At 38.5% G+C, this 27,008-nt stretch overlaps 3 protein-coding genes across 5 annotated transcripts; 1 reads left to right on the top strand and 2 right to left on the bottom strand.

The window, feature by feature from the left end:
• Positions 1–640: 640 nt before the first annotated feature.
• Positions 641–7,265, bottom strand: asb5a (ankyrin repeat and SOCS box containing 5a). Of its 2 annotated transcripts, none has more exons than XM_022210801.2 (7): positions 6,334–7,265; positions 5,069–5,148; positions 3,500–3,607; positions 3,100–3,250; positions 2,506–2,640; positions 1,420–1,611; positions 641–1,266 (listed from the first exon to the last, which is right to left on the bottom strand). In XM_022210801.2, exons 1-7 carry the CDS (start codon positions 6,548–6,550, stop codon positions 1,139–1,141), a joined length of 1,011 nt encoding a protein of 336 aa, XP_022066493.1. In that variant the 5' UTR covers positions 6,551–7,265; the 3' UTR covers positions 641–1,138. The 2 variants fall into 2 exon arrangements, with proteins under 2 accessions (XP_022066493.1, XP_022066504.1); XM_022210812.2 differs by lacking the exon at positions 6,334–7,265 and adding an exon at positions 5,358–6,310.
• On the top strand, positions 4,801–21,431 carry ctso (cathepsin O). Its single transcript, XM_022210789.2, has 9 exons — positions 4,801–5,022; positions 7,507–7,829; positions 8,737–8,842; positions 12,110–12,234; positions 14,592–14,759; positions 15,545–15,666; positions 19,466–19,629; positions 20,491–20,583; positions 20,697–21,431. Exons 2-9 carry the CDS (start codon positions 7,632–7,634, stop codon positions 20,729–20,731), a joined length of 1,011 nt encoding a protein of 336 aa, XP_022066481.1. The 5' UTR covers positions 4,801–5,022; positions 7,507–7,631; the 3' UTR covers positions 20,732–21,431.
• On the bottom strand, positions 20,890–27,008 carry tdo2a (tryptophan 2,3-dioxygenase a). Of its 2 annotated transcripts, none has more exons than XM_051954644.1 (12): positions 26,887–27,008; positions 25,885–25,990; positions 25,661–25,751; positions 25,384–25,454; positions 24,660–24,787; positions 24,354–24,540; positions 24,112–24,219; positions 23,879–23,990; positions 23,641–23,698; positions 22,965–23,044; positions 22,533–22,623; positions 20,890–22,254 (listed from the first exon to the last, which is right to left on the bottom strand). In XM_051954644.1, exons 1-12 carry the CDS (start codon positions 26,889–26,891, stop codon positions 22,101–22,103), a joined length of 1,191 nt encoding a protein of 396 aa, XP_051810604.1. In that variant the 5' UTR covers positions 26,892–27,008; the 3' UTR covers positions 20,890–22,100. The 2 variants fall into 2 exon arrangements, with proteins under 2 accessions (XP_051810604.1, XP_022066468.1); XM_022210776.2 differs by lacking the exon at positions 26,887–27,008 and adding an exon at positions 26,164–26,308.

The following is a 27,008-nucleotide window of genomic DNA, read 5'->3' as shown; positions in this document are numbered from 1 at the left end:
TAAGCTGAGTCAGATGTGCTGCATAACATATCCTAATTTTCCGCTTTTATGATTCACTGATTGCTTTGTTTCCAATTGTGATTATGGATTAGTTGTTCAGCCAAATTGTAAACCGTGTGTTAATTGTCTGCATACTGCTTATGAATCATTAAACACAAAAATAGTGTTGGCATTGCAGCTATAAAACTAAATGGTTCAGCAGAAACATTAAAACTCAGCTCAGTATAATGAAATGATATTTCAAACTGCAAATTATTCTTACTTAAATATATATATGATTATCTACTTATAATGTTTTAAGAGCATGACTCAGCTGTCAATTCTCTGAGCAATAATAAACCTTCATATTTTCTTTCTGACACTTCCCAGTAAGGTTAACCTCTACTCTCAGAAAGAATATTTCAAACTACTACTTGCTATTATTTAAATACATACTATTCTCTAGTACATCATATCATAGGAATATAGGAGGATTCAGTTGTGCACTTAGCAATAGAAATAAACATTTTCCTTTTGAGCCTTTCCTTCACACTTAGTAATTCAAGCTTAAACTTGTGAACTATGTTAGTGTTTGATATTTTCATACAGAATTTCCACATCATTTAGTAACACAGCCAAAAAGAAGAAATGTTTGACTGTACCAAGTTTCAAAACATTGTTTTTTAATAATCTAGTAGTGTGCAGTGCATTAGGTAGTAATGCAAAACTATAAATACTCATTCGTATGTTGTGTGCGTTTATACAATATTGTAATCATATAATGTAAAACTTAATAAATTGTATCACACTCTGGTAGCTGTTGCAGCTATTAAGGCATCTTCTAAACACAGCAGAGCAGAAAATACACTGATATGCATTATGTATTTTTTAACAACTGTAATTAATCCAGGGAACACAAGGCCTACAAGCTCGTTTTAACAGCATCCTGTGTCACATTCATCCAGATCCACACATCCGCATATGGGAATCAGGCCAGCTCAGCACAGCTACACAGTGAATGCTCTGTGGCCAATTCAAATTAATTGCCCTTACTGGATTGGCTCGTGGCTATTATTAAAGTTAGGAGGAGTTTGTGGATTTGATGTGATGTTGGTGTGAAAGGCCTCTTCCTGTAAGTCCCATTTGGTTGTTCTTCCTGTCATTGGTACTGCAGGTAGCACTTGAGTCTGTTGGGAAGGGGAAGGTGGGAAAGAAGGTGGAGTCTGTCACGGCCGACGCAGGTTCTGATGCACTGGCGACACAACTGGCTCAGGAGTCGCGGTGTAGCTATGAAAAGGAGACAATTAGAAACAGGATTTAAGATTGTTTTAGAGTTAATGCATAGATTACCTTCAAAAAAGCACATAGATAAGGAGAAGCACATCAAATCTGTGGTCGCAAAGGTCATAGAGTGCATACAACCCCGAACAATAAGTCTACCTTCGTAGAGCAGTAGAAAGCCCTCTGTTAGACTGCTGGGTGGAGCCACATCTACTGGCCTCTGAAACTCTGTATTCCTGGCATTGATGTCTGCGCCAAAGTCCAGCAGCAGCTTCACTACAGCTGTGCAGTCTTTTTCTGCAGCTGCATGTAATGGAGAATCCAGGGATTTGCCTTTCTGTACGTTGGCACCTGTATGGAGTACATTTAGATTATCCATTCTCAGCACAGTCCAGTCTGAAGAACTTCGATGTCACATAATTTCACTGTTGAAAGTAATCTTTCAGTGTTAGTATTTCCAGTCCTTGAGTTACTTTGTGACTACATTTCTTCTGTACCTGCTTTCCCTCAGCTGTGCTTGACTACCTAGCTATTTCTCTGCCAGAAATGACTTTCGACAACCATGAAAAAATAAAAATTGAATTCATTACCTTCAGTCAACGGTAGTAAATGTTGTGGGAATGCAAATATATTGAAAATGTGATCAGACAGTTGAATACACTTGATTGTAGTGCTGCTCCTTATTTAAATTACATGTTTTCCACTTCTGTTAAGCTCTTGTTTACTAAGCATATCTTTTCCATATCATTATTGTTAAACATGCAATAACCAGATTCATGTCTCATTTCAAGTGTGCAATATGCTGTGAGTCATGTTTTTTAAAACTGTGCAGTACAACCTTCTTATGTCTTTGCAATATCCTCATTTTTAAGTGTGCACTATCCATGGTTATCTATTGTAACTTTTACTTAATGATCAAAAGTGCTAATTTATTGTTGTGTGACACGTGGGAATGTGTATGTTGATGCAGTGTTCCTAGTTTCATAGTATATTTTGATGCAATGACAATAAAGCTATCTTTCTAACTAAGGCTAATACAAATAAAGAAATTATTGAATTTCTCATTATCTACTTGTTGCACATCTCTGCAGTTTTTAGAGAGCCGATTGCATCCTGTGAGCATGCTTGTACTATATGCATGTTTATTCCCTTGCATGCTTATAATAAATGTGCTTGTGGCCATGTGTGTTCATCCAGGACTTGAGCTTGTCTGCATGGAGATGTAAAGATCGACACAGTGCTGACCTTCCCGCAGGAGTTTCCTGGCACACTCCAGCTCTTGGCAGACGCAGGCTGTATAGAGCGCTGTGCCCAGGTGAGGAATGTCCATGTCCACATCTGCCCCCCAAGTCACCAGAGCCTCCACACAACCGTAATGACCTGGAAGTAATGAAGCGTGAAGACAGTAATCAGTAAGTGACAGTGCAAGGTAATTCTCCAAGCTGTCTTCTCGGGTCGTGTTGGGATTTATTTTAAGGCTGCTTTTCAAGGTGCAGGTTTGTCAGAAAGTGATTCACGGCAAAGCAAAGGACACAAATACAGGTGGGAAGATGAGACCAAGTGAAACCTGTAATAAAGACAGAATTATATTTCTCTATTTTAAATAATATGTAGTTTTGAGATGGAACTTACTGTGAGTGCAACCTCTGACTTTCTAAAGATAATTTCTGACCCTCTAAAATTGTTTATATACATTTAACTAGGAACATTTTCTATTCTATTTATCCAGTTACATAACATGTATACTCCTACAACAGTGTGTGGTTGTAATATATGTCAAAACAATCCGTTAAAAACTCCCAGATTTTAGTTAATGCAGAGTATTTTGTCATGACGCACCTTTGCTGGTCGCTTCGTGTATCGGTGAAGGATGGTATACAAGACTCTGGGGTTTTGCTCCATTTTCCAAAAGAATTTCAGTGCATGCCACACTGCCCACTGTACAGGCATTGAACAGAGGGGTGACTCCATCAATTGTGGAACCATTGACCTGTAAACACATTTTCTTTTTATTGTTATTTTTAGCCCTTGTTTAACCATGTACGTTGACTAATCGCAACAGCCTGGGGGAACAGTTGAAGGGGAACAACAACTTAATAGCTCTACAGTGACTGTAGATGGGGAACGGCGCAATGCTCATTTGTTACCCCAACCCAGATTTTCCCAGCCATGGAAATTACATTTGACCTACGTGGCATTGCAACATTAAAGGGTCATCACACCATTATATGCGACTTACGTTTGCTCCTGCATCAATGAGAGCTCTGGCACAAGCAACATGGTCTCCCAGACAGGCCTCGTGAAGGGGTGTCACATGGTCTATAGTCAGAACATTCACATTGTGACCCTGAAAGCACAGTCAAACAGCCGCAGATGTTAAACGGGCACAGGCATTTCAAGGGGCATTAAATATTCCATGACCTCTGTCAACCTCTGTTGGTGAAGACCAGGAATTGCAAGAACATCACTAAAGCCTATCTCCTCTTTTAAAACCGACTGATCCACTGCAGTGTAAAGTCGCTTTTCAACAACAGAGATTAATAAGCCTGGTAATTAAAGTGCAGATCCATTTGAAGGCTGGCAAAGAGCTAATAAATCACCCTGTGAAATCCTGTAATGATATCACGGCTTTGTCATGCGATTGTCTGACTTGAAGAAGGAATTGTTGGCTTTGTCTTCTTGTCTTCTCTTGTAGCACGGTCTTTCATCTGTAGGAAGCTGAAAATGCAAGTGGAGATCGCGGTTTGGATGTGTTCCTTGTCAGTTTCTCTTTGGGAATGTCTTTTCTTAATAGATCCTATCAATCAATACCTCCTCAAACCACATTCTGTACATGATGGAAGAGTGTGCATCTCCATCGAGTTTCATTAACCTCCTAAGACCCGAGCTTTGGTTTGATTTGCATTTTATGTTTTTTTCTACTTACTTAGGATAAGGAGTAACCAACAAACATAATAACTGGATAATATCTAATATCTGATTATTATGTTTATTACATTTACATTATATATATATATATATATATATATATTTTACTAGATTTACATTGTTATTACTATTATTACTTGTAGTAGTAGAAGGAGATAATACTAATAATATTAGTGGTATTTTTAGTATTAACAATATGCCCTTTTGAAAAAAAAAAATAAAAAAAACAAAAACATGTCCACATATGTGGATGGCAGGTCTTAAGAGGTTAAAGACAAATAAACAAACTTGAGGATGCTGTAAGTCACTGTGCATAAAAAAAAGATTTACAATAAGCAGAACTTTGTAGATGTTCAGAATTGATATTTTATTTTAACATTTAGTCAGCTCTGTTGCCTATTAAAACTTCCACCTGACTGTAGTGCATGCCTGTATAAATCACTGGCAGCCAGACAGGAGAATTATCATAAACCTGTCACTTTAAAATATACTGTGTATACGACACTGTGGAACCGTACCTTGCCAGTTGGATCACAAACATTATAAGCAACCAATGAGGTGCAACATCATTATCCACAAAGTCATCAATAATTAATCTGGACATACTGTGTTATTCTTGGTACATTCAGAATGTATGCCACATTGTAGCCTTGACCCTGCTAGTAATGCTATACAAATTTAATAAATCGCCTGCAATAGGAGGTGCAGATAACTTTACAGGAACGGCTGAGTCTTATCCACACCCCCATCTCTTTATCTGACTGGGAATCTACAAAGGTTCTGAACCTAATTTAATGACACCAGAGATGAGAACAACAGCTTCCACATTTGCAGGTAAGGGGATGCACATTACGCTCTTAGGGGATTGTGTTCTCTTCACCTGTAAAATGAGGGTCCTCAGAGCCAGGAGGCGGCCCTGACTCGCAGCATCGTGGAGGGGTGAGCGGTCCGCCCAGGATCCTGTGACAGGAATAAGAATTCAGTGCTTGTTTCTACCTACATTTATTATTTACTCGATTCTGTTATTCTAAATCCCTTACAGAAATAGAAAGAGCAGAACACGTTTATATTTAAAATTCATCCCTTTACATCACAAATTCATGTGAATTTTAGCAACCGGCTGCAATCATTTTGAGGTAAATTTTAAGAAAAAAACTTATTTAGCACACCTGAATCAATGTCCAGAATAACTGCAGCTGCATTCCACACGTTATCATCATCATTATCCTCTTTCTCCGTATTATTCATAGGATAGAGATAATAATCACCCTAATGTTTTCTATTAAATCTGTGCTATTTTATTTATACAGCCCATTTTCCTTGACTGACGTTAATTTGAAATACGGACATAAAGAAGCAGCTAGAGACATCAAACAGATTTCTTAGAACAAGGAAGACCATATCTACAGGACCGTGACTAATACCCCGAGCTCAGCTAATTAGTATTCCACAGAGTGGGTACACTTTAAATCAAACATCCTTTTGAATGATAGCTACAGATTATGCTGTCGCCGTGCCTCTCTTCCCCCAGAATGTGCCTTTCGAACCGCCTGTCCCTGAGAATGTGGAGTGTTGTTTTGGTTGCTGTCTGAGTGTGAGAGGGTGCACTGCATAGCTGGGAATGGAAACTAGGGCAGGATACGAGTGGGGGAGGAAGGAGGGGGGATATCATGACTGTGTTCTATTAATACATTAGAGAAAAAGAGCTGCTGGGCCAACAGTGTCTTCGTTTAATATTGAATGTACAGTTCTGGATTTATAAGTAGCTATTAAGCTAATGAAAGAAAAGTAGGCTATCATTCATATCTACAGTACGTATTAATGTGAATATTATTAATGTCTTTTATACTCATTGGATTAGCAATGCAGTATTTATAGCTCATTTGTAAACACAGAAATTGTGAGTGTGTGTGTGTGTGTGTGAGTGTGGAGCACTTTCATTTGAATTTAGAGGATCCTATTAACATTTTATATCTTACCTAACGTAGCAGAGGTACAACGTGTTGCTGGGTGGGTTGTGTAAACACAGCTGTGTTATGAGACTGCTTTCATCATACATACATATAGAAATGCTTCAAATGACGCAGTCTTTTAAAACAACACACTACCACTAAAAAAACAACATGTTTTTAACTGGGTACTCACCATGTTGCTGACCATAATCATAGAACTCTGCTGATATCCTGGCAGCCTCTTTACGGTTCCCACGGACAATGTAGAAGTATGTTAGCAAGTTAAGAGAGATCTTAACAAAGAGTTTAAAGCAGAACAGTGCCAAGATGCTGAGGTAAACATTGGACAACTGGGTTGCGAAGGGCTTGTTGGTGAGTTCCGCTGTTGGGTCTGACATTTCCTCTGGCATGTTACAGAAGAGCTTTAGTTATGATGAAGGCAGGATCAGATGCCACTGCAAAAAGCACAAGAGTAGCCTACTTTTTCTCCCAGTGTACTGACTGGTTCGCTGGTCCTGACAAAGTACAGGCTGGAAAAAATGCTGTGCAGCTGCTACTGTGCCTGAAAGCAACCTGCTGCAATGTTATTGTACACTGTGTGTGGGCGTGGGTGGTCACAAGTTATATAAATTTCAAACTTACATACCTGTTCAGTCACAAACGCTGCGTAACCTTTCAAAGTACAAAAGGGGGCTGGTGCATTGTTTGATTCACAGCCTTCTATGGTGTGAGTCAAACACAATATTATGTCTTCACCAGAAATCTAAATATATAAATGTAATTCTTGATTGTACTAAAAGTATACATACTTCTCTGTATGTAAATTGTATAAGCCATTGTATTTAATTATGAATAACTGAGATAAAAACAAGCATGATAGATGCATCTTGGCATATTTAGCTAATGGCAGTAAAATTGTAAAATAGTTAAATTCCAGATTAATTTGATTAAAAATATATTTTTTAAATGTCTTAAATACATTTGAACAGCACTGACTTGCCTTGGTATAAGTTAGAATAAAACTGGTTGAAAAGTGCATAGATTTTAACTTCTGGTGATTAATTTCCTATGGAAGGAAAATGGAATTACAAAATCAAAATTAACACAAAACAAACAAATAAAATTATTACAAACAAATGTAATATCAGATTTTATAGCACTTTTGGATGAATATCATTGGCTAAGGTAGCATTTCTTCAAAACTGAGATTACGTTTATTATTATTATTATTATTATTATCTAGTCTACATAGTGTTATGAGGCAGTAAAAATTGGGAAAATAAACAACAGAATTAACGACAAATGGAATTTAATTTTCTGCATTTAAATTCTTGTTTGTTTACTCTGTTTTACTTTCGGTTTCCAGGGCAACGCCTACTGGTCACTGCGCCTGTGCCGCAGGTTGTTGCTCAACACCTTTCCGCAAACATCTCCACATCTGCGCTTCCTGCTTGAACCTGTGGATGTTTCTCGCCGACATTTCTCCGTCCAATGAGGGAGTACCAGCTGTTTAAAGTTGTGTTAGTGACTGTCTGCGCGCTCGTCTCTGCTGTATGTTGTCACTATGTGAGCACGGGGGAAACGACGCTGAATCGCACCGCAGTCGACTTCGACTCGTTCACAGTCAAGTTTCAGCGCATCTACGAGGTCAGCGGCGACGAATACAACCGTCGTCGTCTGTTTTATCAGGTAGGAGAAGCCACGGTGGCTGAGAGAAGAGCAGAAATGGCCTTTAAACTTTAAAATTCTTGACAAACGGCGGCCTACGTCAGTGCAGGTCACGCCCACTTACGTAGTTGACGGAAGTATTTTGTTTTTAAACTTTGACTGAAAATAAAAAAAAGTCTTTACAAACTGTAAATGAATTTCAGATTTAAATGGAATATCATTAAATACTGTGAAGCATAACACACCAACAAATGAATAAAACTGAAAATAGTAATACCATAATTAATTATGAATAATTTCAGGCTAAAGTCCTGCAAAAAATATAATACGTGAAGCTTTTCTCAGATTAAAAGCTTAATCTGTAATTAATAAAACACTAAACACACAATGGGTTCTACTGTTACAGATTTACTGATCAGTAGGCTATGATGGTTAGTATAAAGTGAAACAAAGTAAATATTAATGTTTTTCACCGTCTGTTAAACTACTGTTTTAGCCAGATTTAATTATTTGTTGTTGTTTTGTATTCCACAATAATTGTCTTTACATGTTTTGTTTGCAAAGTCAATACCAGCTGTAGGTGTCAGATAAATGCTGTGATAAATGTGGTAATTAGATAATATGGGAACAGTCGTTTGGCAGCACAAACACAGCAGTTGAGTAAATGTACTTTGTCCCTTTTGATGCATTGGTAGAAAGTCATCATTTAAATGTAAGCAACTCATAGGTTGTGTTTCAGACTCTAAGAAAACAGCAAAAAAAAGAACATTAGGCTTCTCTGTATGTTTGTTTTCATAGTTCATTATCCTCTTCTCAGAATTATGTCATTATGTCATGCAAAAGTTTTTATTTGTTATTTGTTTGCCAACATTTCGTGGACATTCATGATCACTTTACCGCCTCTGATGTGTCATTTGTGTTGTTGCAGAATGCCACAAAGCGACATGTGTACCTGAACTCGTTTTCTACAGGGCCGCAGTCTGCCAAGTATGGCATCAACCAGTTCTCTGACCTTTCACAGAAGGAATTCAGGGGTAGGTTGAGACTTTGTCAGGTGTTGTGCAGACTTGCAGGATGGAATTGAATTCATTCACACTACACATTCACATCGCACATTCATGGTAACCCATTTACAGCAACACATTTCCTCTACACAAGTCAAGTCACTGTTATTTTTCCAGCACTTTTACGTCAGCGGCCTTTGATCCAAAGGGCTTTCCAGTAGAGAAACAAGTTTAGTGTTATGAATTTACATTAAAAAATAGTAAATTTTGAAGTTGAGACTGTATGATATAATTAATGATCTAAATTTATTATAAAGGAATAAAGGAGAAAACAGGCAAAAGCAGCATAACAGCAGCATGATGAAATAAAACTAAGAGTGGGCATGACTAGGACAGCTCCAGTGGGCCTTTAATTTTGACTTGAAACAGGATTTAACGTGGAGGATGAGGGAGAGCTTGAGCGCATGAACCGATAAAGCCCTGACATCTTTGGTTTTGAGGTGTGAATGAGGGACAGAGAGGAGCCACTGTGAGGTTATCCTAAGAGGGCATAAAACAGAAGTAACATATTGGAAATGTGTTGTGCAGCTAAATCATGAAAGGCTTTATAACCTAATAGAACAATTTAAAACTCAATTCTCTATTTCTCTGGAACACAGTGCAAAAAAAGCTAGAAATCTCTTTTCTTAGAGCCGGTTTGTACCAGCTGGACTGGCATTATATTCCAACATGACTGTATGTTAAAGAGTTTACTCAGCTTTACATAATTTCACCTAAATGCTATTTTAACTTGTACTTCGAAGATAAGAAATAAACAAAAACAACTACGTCATTGATAAGGATAATAATAGTTACTACTTCAATATGATAAGTGTAGAACGGTTCATTAAGACAACATTGCAGTAGAGATTAATAAAATAAATAAATACACAGATTCACTCACTGCAGTTGCAGCTCCAAAATGGTGGACAAAAAGCTGAAAGCCTGTGAAGAGTGGTCGATAGAGAAATGTTTTTTTCTTCAAATCTACAGATCCTCAGTGATTAGTCTATAATGATATGAATTAAGGAATTACTTACTAAATTTAGCAAATTTGTTTGGACTTGAAAAGTAAAACAGTAAAATAATATTTCAAAATGTACAATATATTTTAAAATTGAAATTGAGAACAGATCAAATTTTAGTTGGTCATGATAAAAATCATTAACATTGTAGTAATTCATTCTTTAAGTATTTAATAACAGGTGTGGTATGTGAAGGTTCTTAAAATAACATCTGTACTGATGTGAGGCCCTGGCAGCCTGAATACTTGACAGATTAGCAGTGAAAGCTGTTGTCTGTATTTAACTGCTAATGAAGATTTTCAGTGGGTTCTGCAGTTTAAGAGTGACAGGTCTCCTCAGCTGATTTATATGCAAACTGTTTTGATGCTGATTTACATTTTCCTGATTTACATGAGGAAAATGGAGGCTGACTCTTCAAACCAGAATTTGTTAGTGTTGAAATGAAACCTTGGACAGCTGTTAGAATTTTGGCTTAATACAGTCTGAGACCATCAGATCATTTCATCCCCTCAGTTTAATAATTCGAGTCTTTTGGCCCAGAAAATACAGAATTGATGCAGTCATGAACTGACCACAGACAGACACATCTGTCCCCATCCTAACTACATTTTTTTTTCATTTGTTTCTTTCTAAGAGCCTGTTTTCATCATCTGCATCTGCCTCTCTGTTCATCTAAATTTGCATTGCATCTAAAAATGTCACATTTCATATTTTGCCCATTCACTAGTGTCAAACACATGATGCTCTCAGTGTGATACATGAAAGGCTGTACTGCATTGCGTCTTTCAAATATGAAGAACAAAATCACAGCAGGAGCTGTTGAGAATCGACTTGATGTGTGTTTGAACTCCTCCAACCTGAATTTCTCAAGGTTGAAATGAAACCTGGGACAGTTGTTGCACCAAAATGTTTGCTTGTCTGAATTGACTTTAACGTAGAGGACACACAGAAACAGTGATTGAGTACAGTCTGAGATCATTCAAATGTTTTGATCCATTCAGTTCTTTTAAGACACTTTTTTCTTGACTTTCTTGGTATTTATTGTTGCAGAAATTCCAAAAATCGATTTGTTTTGTTGGCGTTTATACAGGCAAAACATCCCTATGTAACATAAAAGAAATGAACACTAGATTCAGCTCTGCAATCCTGGTACATAGATGAATAAAAGTCACAATGTTTTTTTAAATTTAATCTTCTTACAGTGTCTAGCACTTTGCAAAGCAGTCAAAAGGTAATATTTATTTAGTCGTTTATTCTTTTGTAGGTTAAACTTCCATAAGCTTGTTACTCTGCCAAGGAATGAGGCGGCGTTATGTGATGATCGGCGCCGGTTTGTCTGTCTGTCCTTCCATCTGTCTGTCTCTCTGTTAGCAACATTTCTCAAAAATGGACAAATGGATTTGGATGAAATTTTCAGGGAAGGTCTCAAATGACACGAGGACCACCTCATTAGATTTTGGTAGTGATGCAGCTTATAGTCTGGATCCACAGATTTGTTAAAGATTTCTGTATCATTGCCAGATAGCAGCACGGCATCACTGTAACTATGACAACAAGTGAACACGACATCAGCTGCCTGCTGGCATGATTGTGACTGCTGCTGTATCGGAAATGATACAAGAAACAATTGATTAAGTTCCGGGTCCCATTGATTCCCGCCAGACACTACATATTTAGGTCACGGGATTCGGTATCTGTTCATAATGCACACATGCATAACACCCGTCTGTGCTCAGCACAACGTCATTTTGTTTGCGGGTCCTTTTATATTAACACATTCTATGTTGCCATGATTTCTGATCATCAATCACTAATAATGCTAAATGCTAAATTTCTACAAAAAATGCTGCATTTCTGACAATGTCATAATGGGGAATGAACAGCTTGGGTGGAGTACTGTGCTCTCTGAGTGCTTTTCTTGTTTGAAATATATTTAAACATAAAAGCCCCAAAATCAGGCTGTCAGTGTTTTTTTCTTTATTGTATTATTATATATCTTTTCATGTCATTTTTGTGCTGATGTTTCTCCTCAGATCTTCATCTTTTCTCTTTCCCTCCTTTATTTGTCTTTTTTTTTAGAATGTTAACATGCTGTATTCACGTCATTTGTTCAGTGGGATGTCTTCAGTTGATATCTTGCGTCTTGGATGGCTGGGCTGAATCTGCAGAGTCACTGTTTACATGCAGCTTTGTATCCAGGAATGACTTTGAACTGTCTGTCTCTTATCCACAGATCTTTACCTGCGAGCAATCCATGATAGAGCTCCTCTCTTCTCTGGACTCAGTTTAAAGCAGCTCCCAGCCAAATTTGACTGGAGGGACAAAGCAGTGGTGGCACCGGTCCAAAACCAACTATCAGTAAGGCTTACACAGATAGATGACAGATTATCAGATACAATAATAATCAAAAACCTTTAGTATTAATGAATAAAGCACATCAAAAGGGCACCCATACAAGACACAAATCCTCACCAGTCAGAATGACGAGGTTGGTGCCTGACGGGTGTGTCCTTGCTTTCATTTCTTAGTACATGTAAAAGTTAGGATTCCTAGTGAGATGTATTTCCATGCTTCATCAATAAGGATGCATATCCTTTTATTTAAGGTGCTTTAGGACACCTTCTTTAAATTAAATTTGTATCTGGTGCTGGTTTTCCACAAGAAATGTTTCATCGCTTGAAAAGGAGGACATGTAGTCCTCCTGCCTCATGGAAAAATTTAAGAATCTCTGAGTATGGAACGAATTTTCATTCATTCTCTCTCTCTCTCTGTGTGTGTGTGTGTGTGTGTGTGTGTGTGTGTGTGTGTGTGTGTGTGTGTGTGTGTGTGTGTGTGTGTGTGTGTGTGTGTGTGTGTGTGTGTGTGTGTGTGTGTGTGTGTGTGTGTGTGTGTGTGTGTGTGTGTGTGTGTGAACACTAGAGGCTTCTCTTTTTCAGAAACACTAACCGGCTTGAGCTGCATTATAGTCAGCGACTTCTAACTAGTTGTGATTACACAAAACCTTGCTTGTCTCAAACTGAGTCTTCAGGTGAGCACAGAGAGACTTCCCCCTCCAGCAGAACAATTTGGAAACAGTTTGTCTCGTGTTGAACTGAAGGTCAGACGTTGAAGTGAGGCAGTAATGGACAAAACACAGGTTTGAGTGCACTTGAGTTGTAACATTGACAAATGAAGTCTTTGTGTGTGCAGTTGAGGGAGCAGATTGGACCTGGGGATACAGGAGGGAGAGGGTTAGTGAGATGGAGTTGTTGCTTGTCCTCAGTGAAGCTCACTTTTTGCTCTTTTTGTCCTTTATCTCCTCAGTCAGTCAATTTGCTGCAGGGGATGATATTGTCACTGTAAAACTGTTGTCCTAGGGGAGAGACATAACCCATACAGGAAAACGGCAGCATGATACCATAATTTACTCTCTAGAATTCAGGTAAAGTTTAGCTCCAGGGAGAGTCTGTAAATGGCCACGTTCACCTACCACTCAGCTCTGCTGCAGTTTTTCTGCACACATTTCTGTTTTTTTTTGGCTCTGTGTGAGGAGCTCCATTGGCTCAGTTTCCAAAACGCATCAGCGGATAGACAGAAAGTAAAATGCAATACCCTGCAGAAAGACCTATAATATCAAACCACTAACCTCCTATAAATTTTTCTTGATCCAGTTTCTCCTTCTCTTGATTCCACATTTATGACTTGTGTGCATTTCATTGCTTCAGAAAAGAGAGCAGATGGCTGTAATATTTTGTATACTCAGCGCATACTTAGCTCCAGCTCAAGCAATAATGACTGATTTTGCTGTCAGTATTGATTTTAAGCTGTGGAACCATATTGAGCAACAAAAATATTGAATTTTTTTACACATCGATAGCTCAGGTTTTCATGACATTTATAGGAAGTTATGCTGAGCAAGGAAGCTTACTATAGTGCAATAGTGTTTGGAGAAACAAATTTGTCTGTGCAAATGTCAAACATGAAAAAAATGTATTTTCTTACATAATGTAGAGGAGAATCTGTCCCCTCTCCTCCTGCCCCCCTGCCAAAAAAAGTTTTTTTTTCTTTCTGGAAATGAATGTGTGAGAGTTCTGAAGAATAACACATCCTAATTTTTCAAATGTCCTTTACATTTGAAGTCCAAGCACTTTAACTGAAGCAGAAATTAAATTCTTCCTTAGGGCAGTTTACCTGAAGTTGTTCTGTCAGTAGATGGCAGCAGAAAACAATTAGTCACAGTTCACTCAGACTGGCCAGATCACCTCACCTATTCTACCGCGCACAGCACGGACAGCAAACAGTCTTTAAAAAAGCCAAGGTTCGGTTCTAAGCTCAAATGACACAAGTTAAAACTATCCCAAAACTGTGGTTTCAACAATCTTGATCTTGTATCTAAATTTTCTGTTGATTAAATATATCTGATGGAGTGAGTCTATTTGAAGATGAATGATGAGTCCTCGTGCAACCCTGCTGCCCAGATCAATGCTGAAACTTCATTTCCATAATTCAATGGAAAATAAGTCTTTGCCCTGCTCAAGTGTCCTTGAGGAAAACCTAAAATTCTCTGTAGATGGAGATAAGCAGAATAATTTAAAAAATAGATACATATATTTTAAAATTTCCTTCTACTCCCTACATGATGTGACTAGATTTTTATTTTGGATGTAGATCGAAGCCACCTTCCAAATGTTGTTGCTGTTCTTCTTTGTCTCATTGTTGTATTTGTACCTCCACAGTGTGGCAGTTGTTGGGCATTTAGCGTGGTTGGTGCCATACAGTCTGTCCAGGCTATAGGAGGCTCGCAGCTGGAGCAGCTCAGCGTGCAGCAGATTGTGGACTGTTCCTACCAAAACAAAGGCTGCGATGGAGGATCCACAACCAAGGCTCTGAACTGGTTAAAACAGGTATGTCGAGATTTTCATGTTTTGTAAAGAATGCTTCCAAAATGGTAAGTACAACGAAAGAATAGATCTCCCAATGCTTAAAATAAGTAAATAATAAATAGCAACCCATTTTAAATCACTTCCTGAAACACACTTTTATAGACTTTCTTTTATGTGAAATGAACTTTTACCTTTAATTAGTTTTAGTGTTCTGTTGTCTATTACATTCTGTTTGTTTTATATCTTCTCTCCTGCTTTATTTTAATTTTAGCTGCAGGTGTGAGGTCAGCTTTAATTCTTTAATTCTCTAATTTTTTGATTTTTAATTTCTAACCTTCAATCTTATTCTTTAATTTTTAACCTGCACAGCTTCTTTGTTTGATATGCGTGCTAATCGAGCTAATTATTCATTTAACCTATTATCATTTTTAACTCTTATTTTATTTCACCGCTCTGCCTTGTCACTATATGTCTCGCTCGATTGCTTGTGTTGCATGTTTTGACTGTCAAAACACCCTGTGAACACTGTTCTTAAGGGTCCTATATAAATAAAGTATTATTATTATTATTATTTTATTATAAAAATGCACTCAATATTTCTACTCTAAAGTAACAGTTTAAGGACAAGGAGACCTGTGTGGAGATAAGAGCAAAGTGTTTGACATATTAGCTTTTAAGCAATATTGTTATTGTTGAGAGATATGTAGTGACAGTAATAAGCAATAAAACTGCTGTATCAAAGACCTATTTTGTAAATTTGTGGAAATGCTGTGTTTTGATAACCTTTCTCACTATTTTCTCTCTAGACCAGTTTGAAGTTGGTGCCTCAGTCAGAGTATCCCTACAAGGCCAAGACAGGAATCTGCCATTTTTTCTCCCAGTCACATGGAGGTGTTGTTGTCAAGAACTTCACTGCACATGACTTCAGGTGAAAGACACATTTTTGCTAGTTACATGTAAGTAATAAAGGCTAAAAAAATGAACGTTTTACTCAAGTAAAAGCTCAAGGAATTTTATTGTGGTTTCCACAAAGTGCCAAGGACAGAGGGGGAGGACAGTGAGATTGGTCCTGTGCAATGACAGACCGCAGTGTTTACTATGTCAACAGACATGGAGAGCTCAGTAGCACAGAGGTTCTTGACTCTGGGTCAGTTGTTTTGGCCCAAAGGTTACCTTGAGTTAAAGCGAATCCAATCTTTCATATTTAATATTAAACAGAACTGGGACTCATGCCCTCATGCATATGTGATGTCTGTTATTTTTTATTATTAGGTCAATATTGTTGAGGTCTTTTCACAGCTGGGATCAAAGTCCTCTGTCAGAGCTGATGGAGTTTTGATTTTGATTGAGTAGAGTTAACAGAGCTTCCACAGTTTGTTATTTTTTGCTTACCTGATATAAACATTTCTTGTCTCCCAGATTTTTTTGTACCAGCTGTGATTTACCATACTATGTATTTTTTTACGTTGTAGTATATATCTATCTATCTATCTAAAGTCTAATATATTTTTAAATGATTCTTCCCAGTCCCATTTCCAATTGCAGACACTTTGCTGCTCACTTTCTGCTTTGCTGACTAAAATCTGCTGATAGCCTTGTGTTTTTTCTGCTAAAAAATTATGGGCAGCGAGTCCTGAATAATTATAAGGCACTCCAACTTTAATTTGTGAGAGACGCAGAGGGCTACAACCATATTTACTTAATACTGTTATTACTTCTAAGTACTATGCGAGCATGGCCTCAGACAGCACAAGTGTCTTTTACTGGGGACCAAGAGAATACTAACACACTGCAAATTAGCACCAACAAGACTGCTAAAAAACATAAGGGCTGTCTGACTGGCGAGAAATCTGAAAGTAGCAGTCATCACTGGAATTCTCTTGGTGCAAAGAAGAAGAATAAATCACTTGCGAGGGAGATGGGGGAGCGAGTGATAGCCGGCGCCCAGTGCTGGGAGATTTGTGATGCCACTAGCTGGCCTGCACCACCATGCAGGCAGGGTGTCTTATCAACCTGTGCTTAGCAGGACACAGCCGTGAAAAAGGAGAGAGTTTTAAAGTGTTTTTAGTTGACACCAGATTTGCTCTGCTGCTGCACAACCCTGAATCTCCATCAGATGACCTGGGTAACCTCTCATCCTCAAACAGCCTAAGGACTGAAGGTAGTTATGAAAGCAAAAGCGCCCGGGGGAAACTAATCACTGCGCCTCAAACTCTGAATGTAGAATTTTTTGCTAGGAAAGGTGTAAAAGGTGCACGCATTAAAAGCACCAAAATGTACTACTTTTCAAAGAATATGGTCTGTGGCACAGCAAAGAAATCACCAACCCAGCACCAAGCTGCGAAAAACATTATAGTACACACAGAGACCAAAGGCACTGTGAAACAACAATCAGAACTTCTGAAATGGGACTTTATTGATCTATTGAACTCACTCTGGTTCTCTCATACTTATCAGTGGCCTTCTACCACCAGTCAGAGGGCTGGTCGAGGGATTCAGCAGATTGTCAGATTGTCTGCCATCTTTTTAGGGCAGATGGATTTACCTTTTACAAGCCAGAAGTAAAATGTTTCATCTCCTTTTTTCGTTTTTCTTTTTTTTTTTTTAAAATGCTTCATCGCCTTTCTGCTCTCTCCCTCTGCCAACGATTGGAGGAATTAAACAGCAACAAGAAATAACACGGCACATCAGAAACCTTGAAGCAGAGCCACTTCAGCCCTTACCTGAGGAGAGTTTAGAACAGGAGGGATAGCAGAGCCAAGATAGTGCGTCTCCACTCTGTATGCTGGCTACCACTTTTGAGAATTCACTGTTTTCATTTTCATATCGAAAATATAGCAAGAACTAGAGGTCTCATGCACATACAAGATGTAGAGAAAATCAGTGAAGCCTTTATTTCCAGCAGAGTGGACTTTGCAGAAGTGTTTTCTCTGGTCTAAAACAACTTCCACTCGTTCTGAACACTGCTGCCCGACTTGTAACAGGAGGTTAGTTTTTAAATCTTTCCGCTGGCTCGAGTTACATTTTAAAGTGCTGCTTTTTATAAATCACCTGGCAATTTCATTCTAGAATACATTTAAGAGTTGGGGCCCTTAGGAAGCAGTGCTTCAAGTCAGAATCAACATACTACTTCACTGCATACAGATGAAAACAACCTCCTGATGATATGAAATGTCACCCAACATTAGCACATTCTAAATCTGAATTTAAAATGCAGATGTTTTTCTGTGCCTTTGATGGTTTGTTTACTGCACTTAATTTTTCTTTTCATTTACAGCTTATTACTGCACTCTAACTGCACTTAAACCGTATTTCTGGCATATTATTTTTGCTTATTTTGTAGCTTATATTCAATTATGTTTTTTTTATTTCACATTACCTGATTGTTTGCAATCTCACCCTTGTTTTATGCTGGTATTTTGTTTGTGAATGATGTTTTAATGCTCTTCTTTGTACTTTAAATTGCTTCTGAATTTGACACACACCACCTAAATAGCACTAATTTGCCTTGTTAAATGGAACTTAAAAGTGTAGCAAAGCAAACTGGAGTTTTAGAAATTGTCAGCATGAAGCTACTACTTAAATCCCTGCTCCATTCCTATTCACAGTCTGATCCACTGTGTCCAGTGATTTCCTTTTGTCTTCTCTAAGGTCACAGTGTTGGGTCATTGCATCCATACAGCTGCTGGAATTGTATGTTTTTGCAAGGTGGAGACTAAGATGAGCCTTAAAACGATGGTTAAACCGGATCTGCACTGCTGCCTAGAGAAAGAAAAACATGATCATAAAGTCCCAGCTACATGAGATATCACCTCTCCGGGAATGGGGAGCCACATGGCTTTACTCAGTATAGATTTTCCACAGATGTAGGTTCCAAGGACCACATGAAATAAGCCTGGCAGAGGAGGGCATCACAGATATCCCCAGTGGGAATCATCTGGCAGATGAAGGACAAGATGGAGTGACACAGGGGGTCTGCATGTGTGCACCGGGGAATGTAGAGATGAAAAATTGTGCACTTCTTGTGCAGCAACTGATTGTATTAATGATATAAAGGTAGAGTTTGAGAGAGGAAAAAATGCAAATATAGATGAAATAATATATAAATGAAATAGTTTATTTGTCACTAGAATCTTACTTGAAGCGCATGATATTGTTCAACCCACAGACTTTACAGTACACACCAGCCACAGCCTTGAAACCACTGAAAGGCACAGTGGCTGATATTGATCAACCCATTACAATGCAATGTGCTTGGTTCCAGACATTTATGTAAATGCACCTTGACACATTTAGACATCGTTGCAAATGAAACACACATCCCCTTGGCAACAGCATCCCTCAGTAAAATCAGAAACTGCTCAGGAATGGCTCAAGGCCACGACAAATAGCCCAAGACACAACCGGGCCTCTAAACTGCCCAGATCACAGTCTTATCAGGCGTCCCTGTGATGCACTCGAACAAGCCTCATCCACAGAGATCAGACCCTGCAACCCACAGGACCCGAAGGATCTGCTGCCAACAAGCCAGTGCCAGGCACCACAGGGCACCCCCAGAGGTCCTGTGTTCATGTGCCGATGTTTCAGAGCTGTTTTGGCAGCAAGGGGCAAAACCTAAAAAATATTGGGGAGGTGGTTTCAGTGCTGTAGTATATGAGATAAAGCAGTTTAGCCTCAAGGTTAAACATGGTACCTTAAGAACACATTTTTCTGTTATTTGTCTTCAGCGGTCAAGAGGAGGCAATGATGGGTCAGCTTGTGGAGCACGGTCCTTTGGCTGCGATCGTAGATGCTGTCAGCTGGCAGGATTACCTGGGAGGCGTCATCCAGCACCACTGCTCCAGCAAGTGGTCCAACCACGCTGTCCTGGTTGTTGGATACGACACTACTGGTACATGCTGCCACCGTGCTTGTGCAAGGGGGAAAAAGGAATTTTTATATTTAACTCGATCTAATATACGCTGTTGTAGGTCAATAAAGTTTTGCATTCCTAGGGACAGTGAAAGCAATTTAAAACTGCACCAGGCAAAATTTAAAGGTACTAAAAATATGCCTTTCTTAATCAGCCTTAATCACAAATTGCTGCTGCGACGGAGCGGTGTCGACCCACCTAAGTGTTAAAACTAAGGCAGACGGAGTGAAGAATATGAAGCAATTTAGTTCATGCTGAATCCCTACAGTTATATGAAATAACACAGTGAGATACTGTAGCTTCACATGTTTCCTTCAAAGATGAACTTATTTTCACTTAATAATTTACCCATTATTAATATCTCTTATTCCATTCAGGCAAAATCTAGAAATGAAAGAATACTCAATGTGATGTTGTTTTTTTATGTTACCTTGTCCACCCTGTTTGTCTTCTTTCGTACACATTGTTCAGAGATTGTGAGATTGTACACACAGTTGAGATCATGAAGTAGAAGTTCTGTTTATTTAGACGGTTACCACATAGTTTTGAAACAAGAAATCGGTGTGTTAAAAACCTTTTAAAAGGTGAGCAATAGTCTTGTTGTTACTAAGTGATATCAGTTATTGCACAGTTTATTTCTTGACGTAGATTGTCCTCAGCAGTGTTTTATGTTTCTTGGCATTAATTATTTCACACACACGTGTCTTTTCTTGGTATTACGCATATATATGGGTGATTATGTAACAGTCTAAAGTGGCCAAAGCTGCAGTGCACACACACGACTAGTGCCCCTTTACTCTGTAAATAATTCAATGTTGAAATGCATGTTGTCCGTCTTAGGGGATATTCCATACTGGATTGTGCAAAACTCCTGGGGAACAAGATGGGGGAATGAGGGCTATGTTTATATAAAAATCGGTGGCAACATCTGTGGTGAGTTTGAACTTTGCCTCGTGGCGTTTTATACACGTACACACACACATGTCCTGTTGTGTCCAGTATCCCCTCAGGGATTAATAATGCATCTCTCTTTTGTTCTCTCCTAGGTATTGCGGACTCTGCAGCAGCTGTTTTTCTTTGACAATGCTGTTTTAAATTTCCATCTGAGCCATTCTATGTGGGTGTTTGACTGTGTGTCAAACATGAAATTACTCCTCTGTTTGCCTTCAAGTGTCACTTTAAATAGTATTTCATTATTGTAATGTGAACGATTTGCTGAAACAAAATAAATCACCTCAATTGTTGGAAAATGTTTATTTAAAACAGAACAATAAAACACTTACACACCACTGCAAAACTGCAATAATACGAATAGTTTTACTGTACAAAATACGCATTCTATTATAATACACAAGGTAGATACATGCTGTGAGTAATATAACTTGTACATTTATCTATACAGAGATCACAGTAATCACTGCATAAATACATCATACAATTACATATACTGTATATAATACTATACAAAACATAGTCAGAACAGCTACATTACTAATACTATGTACAAGCTTTATGGTTCATATTTTATAGTGTCACATTTCTGCTTTGCATGTGGTTCTATTGTAGATGTTGACATTGATGGGACTGAGGCTTGCTGTCATTGTATGTATCTAAGCCACATCTCGGTCGTCTGAAACAGCTCCTGCTATGACACCTTCCCCATGCCGACATGAAAGACAAAACCCTCCGTCACTATCAGCGTTGTCCCTGCGCGCAAGGTTTGATCACAGCTCTCACTGATCCATTTTCTGTCAGGTCAGTCTAAGTTAATTTATGCAATTTTATTGAGAAAACATCCAAGCGGCTCTTATCAAGGAGCCATCTGCGGCACTGCGTGACTCGCAGTCAGGATAAAAGCAAAATAGTCTAATATGGCTATTTGATTTATTTGTTGTCAGACATTGCATAACAGGCTCTGCAGCCCTACTTATTCTGCTGTTTTATTTTTTTATTTCTTGTGCCAGCTAAACATTAAAATGTATAAACTTACTTATTACTTTACATTTGTTATTTTTCTGTTTTTACATGTCAGAATACCAATACATCCTGAAAAGCCATCAGGAAAAATAATCTCTCCTCTGAGCATATTCAGGATTTTTTCCTCTCTGTGTGTTACCTATTAAACAAACATCCTTTTTTTTTTTAAAAAAAAAAAAAAAGGTATATATCTTCAAATTAAACAATGCCCTGCTCCAAAAATGTAACTTCAACTTTATCTTGAGTAAAATAGGTTATATTTCAGACTAACTGTAATTTTTCAGTGCATAGGCTTTCTCGATGCATCGACCGGATGTCATGCATGAGATGGAAACATCAACAAAATGTGCTCCTTTGATGGCTTGCAGTTCACCTGCGCATCTGTCACTAAAACTTATCAGCTGTGCAAATGATCCACTTTGGTGAAATCTGTTACAGCGAAAGGAAGCCAGGACAGATGATGGAGATGTGCTCTAGTCGGAGTCCTCACTGCTGCAGTAGGAGCTGTCGCAGCACTCAGCCATGTACAGGAAGGTGTCGACGTTTGGATTGAGCTTGGGCATCCAGCTGCGAGGCACCAGGAAGGTTGCCAGGTTGAACAGATCCACAAAGACTTTGTAGCGGTCACTAAATGCAAACAAAGACATAATTATATAGATCTGTGTTGTGTATTTTCTGAGGAACAAAAGCTAACCTAAATTGCTGGTCACATTTCATTGTTTTTTTTTAACTTAGAAATTACCTTAACTAAATATAGAGTCAAATACATTGTCACTGCAATCCAGGAGGACATGACCATGTGACAGGTCAATTTAGATAAGCACAGTAGCACTGGCCTGTCCTTATCTAAATTAACTCTGAAGTGTTTGCAGTGTAAAGTGTGTAATCACAAGACGACTCCGTACCTGACAGTAGATCTCAGGTAGTGGTAGCCAGATGAGCCCCCGGTGCCAGCTTTGCTGCCAATCATACGATGCACCATGCACACATGATTGTCTAGAAAAAAAAAGAGAAAAAAAAAGGGAATTATCCATTGTGATAGAACAATGCTTCTTTGGGCTATAAACTCTATAAGTCAGGAGTAAATCAGTTGTATTTCATAGGAGCAGATGTAGAAGATGTTACGAGATTCTTCTGCCTCTTGGGTTGTACCCTAACTTTATAGTTTAGTAACTTTGTTAGCTCCCTTGTTAGTCCAGCTTTGCCCTTAGGCAAAATATGAAAGCACTGATTTCTACTAAAAAATAATTCCCTTTTTTCCCCCCTACTTTTTCTGCTCTGCTATGCTTTTTGCTCTGAGTATATGCAGCTACTGATAGAGATACTACAATACTTACATCTCCATTTTGTCATCAGAGTGTCAATATCCATGAGGGATGTGAGCAGCTGGAAGGGAACCTGAAACCTCGGCTCTTCCCTAAAAGGTAAGAGAAGATGTTCCATGGGTGATTTATGAAAAACTCTTTGATTGATGCTCATAGAAGTTGTAAAATTAGAGCAGCTGTCTCCCGTTCAGTGCCAAAAAACTGATTTAACATCTTAAACCCAGTAGTTTTGTATTAATTATCACCTTCCAGTAACCGTGTGATGATTGGGTTGACTTTGGTGCAGCTTTAATGAGTCTCATGTGACACTGTGTCCTTACTACACAGGCTAGCACACCTATTGGCAAAACTGACAGACATTTTTAGATTCTTAAAACCATGCAGAGAGTTGAAGTGCTGGTGTTTTACAACTGCTGCAGGTGTCACATGACCCACAGGGCTGACAGGGTTTCAGGAAAGGAGAAAAGAAAAAGGCTTGTGCTCTGGAAATTTAATGTGGAAAGAATAAATGAACCCCCCCTGCCTCGGGAAGTAGCACTGAGGTGTTCTTAAGCAAGATGTCCCATTGAAGCTGTGTGCAGCTCTCAGGTGTGAAGATCTATGACTAGGAAACAAATGTAACAGATACAGTCCCTGCAGAGTTCCACTACATAATTAAAGGTGAAGAAACGCTAAAAACTACACAAACCTGTAGAAGTAGATCATCAGAGCACCTTGCAGAGCTTTGTACGAGAGCCGCCTCTCACCTTGTTAACAAAAGGGAGAATATATTACTTTCAAAGGTGAGTGATATGTCTAGTTAATGTAGTTTTGTGAGCTATGCTTGAAATGTTAAGGTTTAATACATCTGAACCTTGAATTAAATGTAAGCTGTAAACAAGTATAAATGTGGCCTTGACAATTATTACATGTGATTAAACACTGACCTTTGCTCATAAGGTGGTCGTGACGCTTCTCATCAAACAGTGATGTGAAGATCTCTCTCTGTTTGACCAGCTCAGCCGTCATTTCCTCCTTCTCTTCAGAATCTGGCATTTTCTTTTGAAAAAAAGAAAAGAAGGAAAAATAGCCTTAAATAAAAATACAGTCTCTGTCAATCATCGGCGCACTCCAGGGAAAGCAGCAAAAGTTTGTTCTGAAAGCTCGAGCCATCTCTTACCTCAATTCTCTCCTTCTCCTGATTCAGCCCATCAAATATATTGATTTGCAGCCTTTCCCAGAAATTGAATCCATCCACCTCCAAACCAGGAGTTCTCTCCAGCCACTCCTGAAAGAAAAGCCCAAGGTTTTAGCACATTCGTATCCTGTTCTGGAGCAGATGAACTTATCCAAAGAAAAGCGTAACAAAACAGAAGTTCATATATACGGTGTCCCCTCTGTAATTAACTATGTAAGACGTACTTCGACCAGCTTCAGGAGGGTTGGCTCCTGTTCAGTGGCGAGCAGCATCTCACTGTCCGATCCTTTGAAGTTATCTCTGTAATGGCGTCTGTTGTACGGAACCCTCAGGTTGTCTGGGACCCCGATTTTGTTCTCCAAAAGTCGAAACTGAAGACTTTGGAAGCCAGAGGCTGGAGAAAGATATTCCCTTCACATACAAACACAAGTCAGCATAAATGCACACAACCAAAGCGCACTCATAGAGGACTCCATCCTATAAAACTTTTAGAGCTTAAAAAAATAGCCAGAAGATATTTATCCGTTTACCTGAAGTCAAAAAAGTCCAAAGCTGTCATTGTTTCCAAAACCGCAAACTGGTCCACCAGCAGTCTGAAGATCATTACAATCCTGTGGATGCGAGTGTTGACCTTGAGCATGTTGCGTTCGTCTCGGACCTTAAGGAAAAGAATAGAAAATGTTAGAAGACTAATTTAAATAATTAAAGCTTCAAAGTACATCATTGCACATAAAACAGTGTAGTTACTGAAGTAGTTGATGTTTTGCATCACTATTTCCTCAACCTAGTGTGTGCTGTTCCCAGAGAGAATAAAAGAAGCTTAAAAATTACAGCTGTGCCTCTATTTTCAATTCAGAATGTCAGCCTGAGTGATGAACAAAATGTCCTTTTTTCCCCCCTGACTGAACTCCAAAGACAGAATGACTATAGAATATAACTTCATTTTGAACAGAAAGATCTATCATCGTGTTCACTGATGATTTTGTACTCCTCAGTTCATTTAAATTATTCTGCTTGATTTTACATTTGAGGCAACGTTGAACTCTTAACGCTGACAGTTCACATCTAAAAGCTCCGAATTTAGGACTACAAGAAGTTTTTCCTCTTTCCAATTGTGAGTAAGCTGGATACTTAGAAACTTGATTTTTTATTTTTTTTATCGTAAATTTTATTCATGTCAAGTTACCCTCTGTATTTTTGAACAAGGCAAAAAAACACAATGGAAGTTTCTGTCACCACAGAAATGTGACTTACATGTCCGCTGATGAAGATGTGTCGCACTGAATCAAGTTCAAACAGAATCTGTTTGAACCACAGTTCATAGGCTGAAATAGAGCGCAAAAGGTTTTAGTATCTTAACATTCTGATATCACATTACAAGGTAAACACATTATCTATCCATCTATCCATCTATAAATTTAATTTAATTAACACTAAAATCACATTGTTGTTATAGAATGGAGTAGGAAAAAAGCAGCGATTTTATTACCAAGAGAGAAAAAAGGCCCAAACAGTAAGAAGCTAAATTTACCTTGATGGGTGACAATGAAGAGGTGCTCATCATGGATCTTGTTTCCTTTCACTTCACTTTGCAGTACCTGGGCTGACACTATTTTGTCAAGCTGAGGATCGGAAAGACAGAAACCATTGATTTAAAAACTTGAATTCAACAACAAATGCAAATCCTAGTGCTTATCTTTTTTTTTTTTTTAAATGCCACAAAGATGGATATGTGAGATAGGTGGTGTTTTCTACCTGCAGGTAGTCTCCATAGATGATTCCTCCTTTACTGGCTTTGTTAACCCCTGCCTGAGAGGCATCCTCATCTTCCTCTGCTTTGGGAGGTTTATTTTTGAATAACCTGCAGTGCGAGGAGAAAGAAAGCCTTTTGTTACTTCATGTTTTCCCATCATCGGGATAAGCTATGAACTGTACGTAGTCTGCATTTAATGAATGTGAAAAATGAAATAAAAACAGGCGGAAAAATAAATCCCTGACAACTATATTTTAGATGTGATGATAATTCGAACGTACAAATGCCTCTTCTCAAAATACGGACATCCACTCATGACTTATCCAAATCGGTTGCAGCACAGATGTAATCTTCTTCCTCGACTATTATTTACTAAAATTGTCGTCAGCGCGACACAGGTTTTTAAAGATTTATCTTGTCCAATCAGTCATGAGCAAACACTCACCATCCGGCCCGCCTCTATTTGTCCCTTGGAGTCTTTGTTTATCTTTACCGAGGACTACCTTCTGGACTTTATGTGACCGGCCAAAAGAAATACCAATGAAAAAAATGACACTGACACATCCTACTTTTCTGCAAATTACCAGATTAACAGAAACATCAGATATCCTCAGTGTTTTAAGATTTTAAATGTGTCATGAATCACTCACGACCTTTGTTGAAATCAGCTGTGTAATCAGCTCTGTTTGCATTTTGCCATCTTGGTCGCTGTGTTTACACTCAGGGGTTTGCTGTGTATGTATGTCTGTGATGTATGCAGTGGCGTCACTAGGCCTATTTTAGGGGGGCTTCAGCCCCCCTAAAATATTCATAAGCCCCCCTAAATAATTTTATGTTCATTTATTTTTTTAAAAAAGTTGTTTGTTTTTTTTTTTTTTGTTTTTTTTTTACAAAAAAGTGCCAAAAAGTTCCATATAATGTGACCAGAATATGAGTTTAAATACATAATCACATAACCAGTCATTTTAACTTAGATACGATCATAAATCTTAGTTTCTCTTCACTTCATAGTGGAAGGTAGAGAGTCCGAGTCGGTGCGTCGTTATGCAGTCCATTCCACTTGTTCATATGGAGCACGCCCACATCACTGAAATCCAGTCCACGTTTTCCCTGCAACCTAGGCTGC

The sequence above is a fragment of the Acanthochromis polyacanthus genome, chromosome 10 (genome assembly GCF_021347895.1).
Source record: "Acanthochromis polyacanthus isolate Apoly-LR-REF ecotype Palm Island chromosome 10, KAUST_Apoly_ChrSc, whole genome shotgun sequence".
NCBI lineage: Eukaryota > Metazoa > Chordata > Actinopteri > Pomacentridae > Acanthochromis > Acanthochromis polyacanthus.
The sequence above is the reverse complement of the archived record's forward strand: the minus strand, read 5'-3'. Positions and strand labels throughout refer to the sequence as shown.

Bases quoted from the DNA above. Each gene is read 5' to 3' on its own strand.
- asb5a (XM_022210801.2), bottom strand. From the start codon at position 6,550: ATGCCAGAGGAAATGTCAGACCCAACAGCGGAACTCACCAACAAGCCC. The intron at 2,641-3,099 runs GTGCGTCATGAC...CATTACTTCCAG, and splicing joins ACACGAAGCGACCAGCAAAG to GTCATTACGGTTGTGTGGAG. The intron at 1,612-2,505 runs GTCAGCACTGTG...TACTCCATACAG, and splicing joins CAGGAAACTCCTGCGGGAAG to GTGCCAACGTACAGAAAGGC.
- ctso (XM_022210789.2), top strand. From the start codon at position 7,632: ATGAGGGAGTACCAGCTGTTTAAAGTTGTGTTAGTGACTGTCTGCGCG. The intron at 15,667-19,465 runs GTGAAAGACACA...ATTTGTCTTCAG, and splicing joins TTCACTGCACATGACTTCAG to CGGTCAAGAGGAGGCAATGA. The intron at 19,630-20,490 runs GTACATGCTGCC...TGTCCGTCTTAG, and splicing joins TGTTGGATACGACACTACTG to GGGATATTCCATACTGGATT.
- tdo2a (XM_022210776.2), bottom strand. From the start codon at position 26,198: ATGAGTGGATGTCCGTATTTTGAGAAGAGGCATTT. The intron at 25,752-25,884 runs GTAGAAAACACC...TCCGATCCTCAG, and splicing joins TCTATGGAGACTACCTGCAG to CTTGACAAAATAGTGTCAGC. The intron at 22,255-22,532 runs GTACGGAGTCGT...GTTTGCATTTAG, and splicing joins TACCTGAGATCTACTGTCAG to TGACCGCTACAAAGTCTTTG.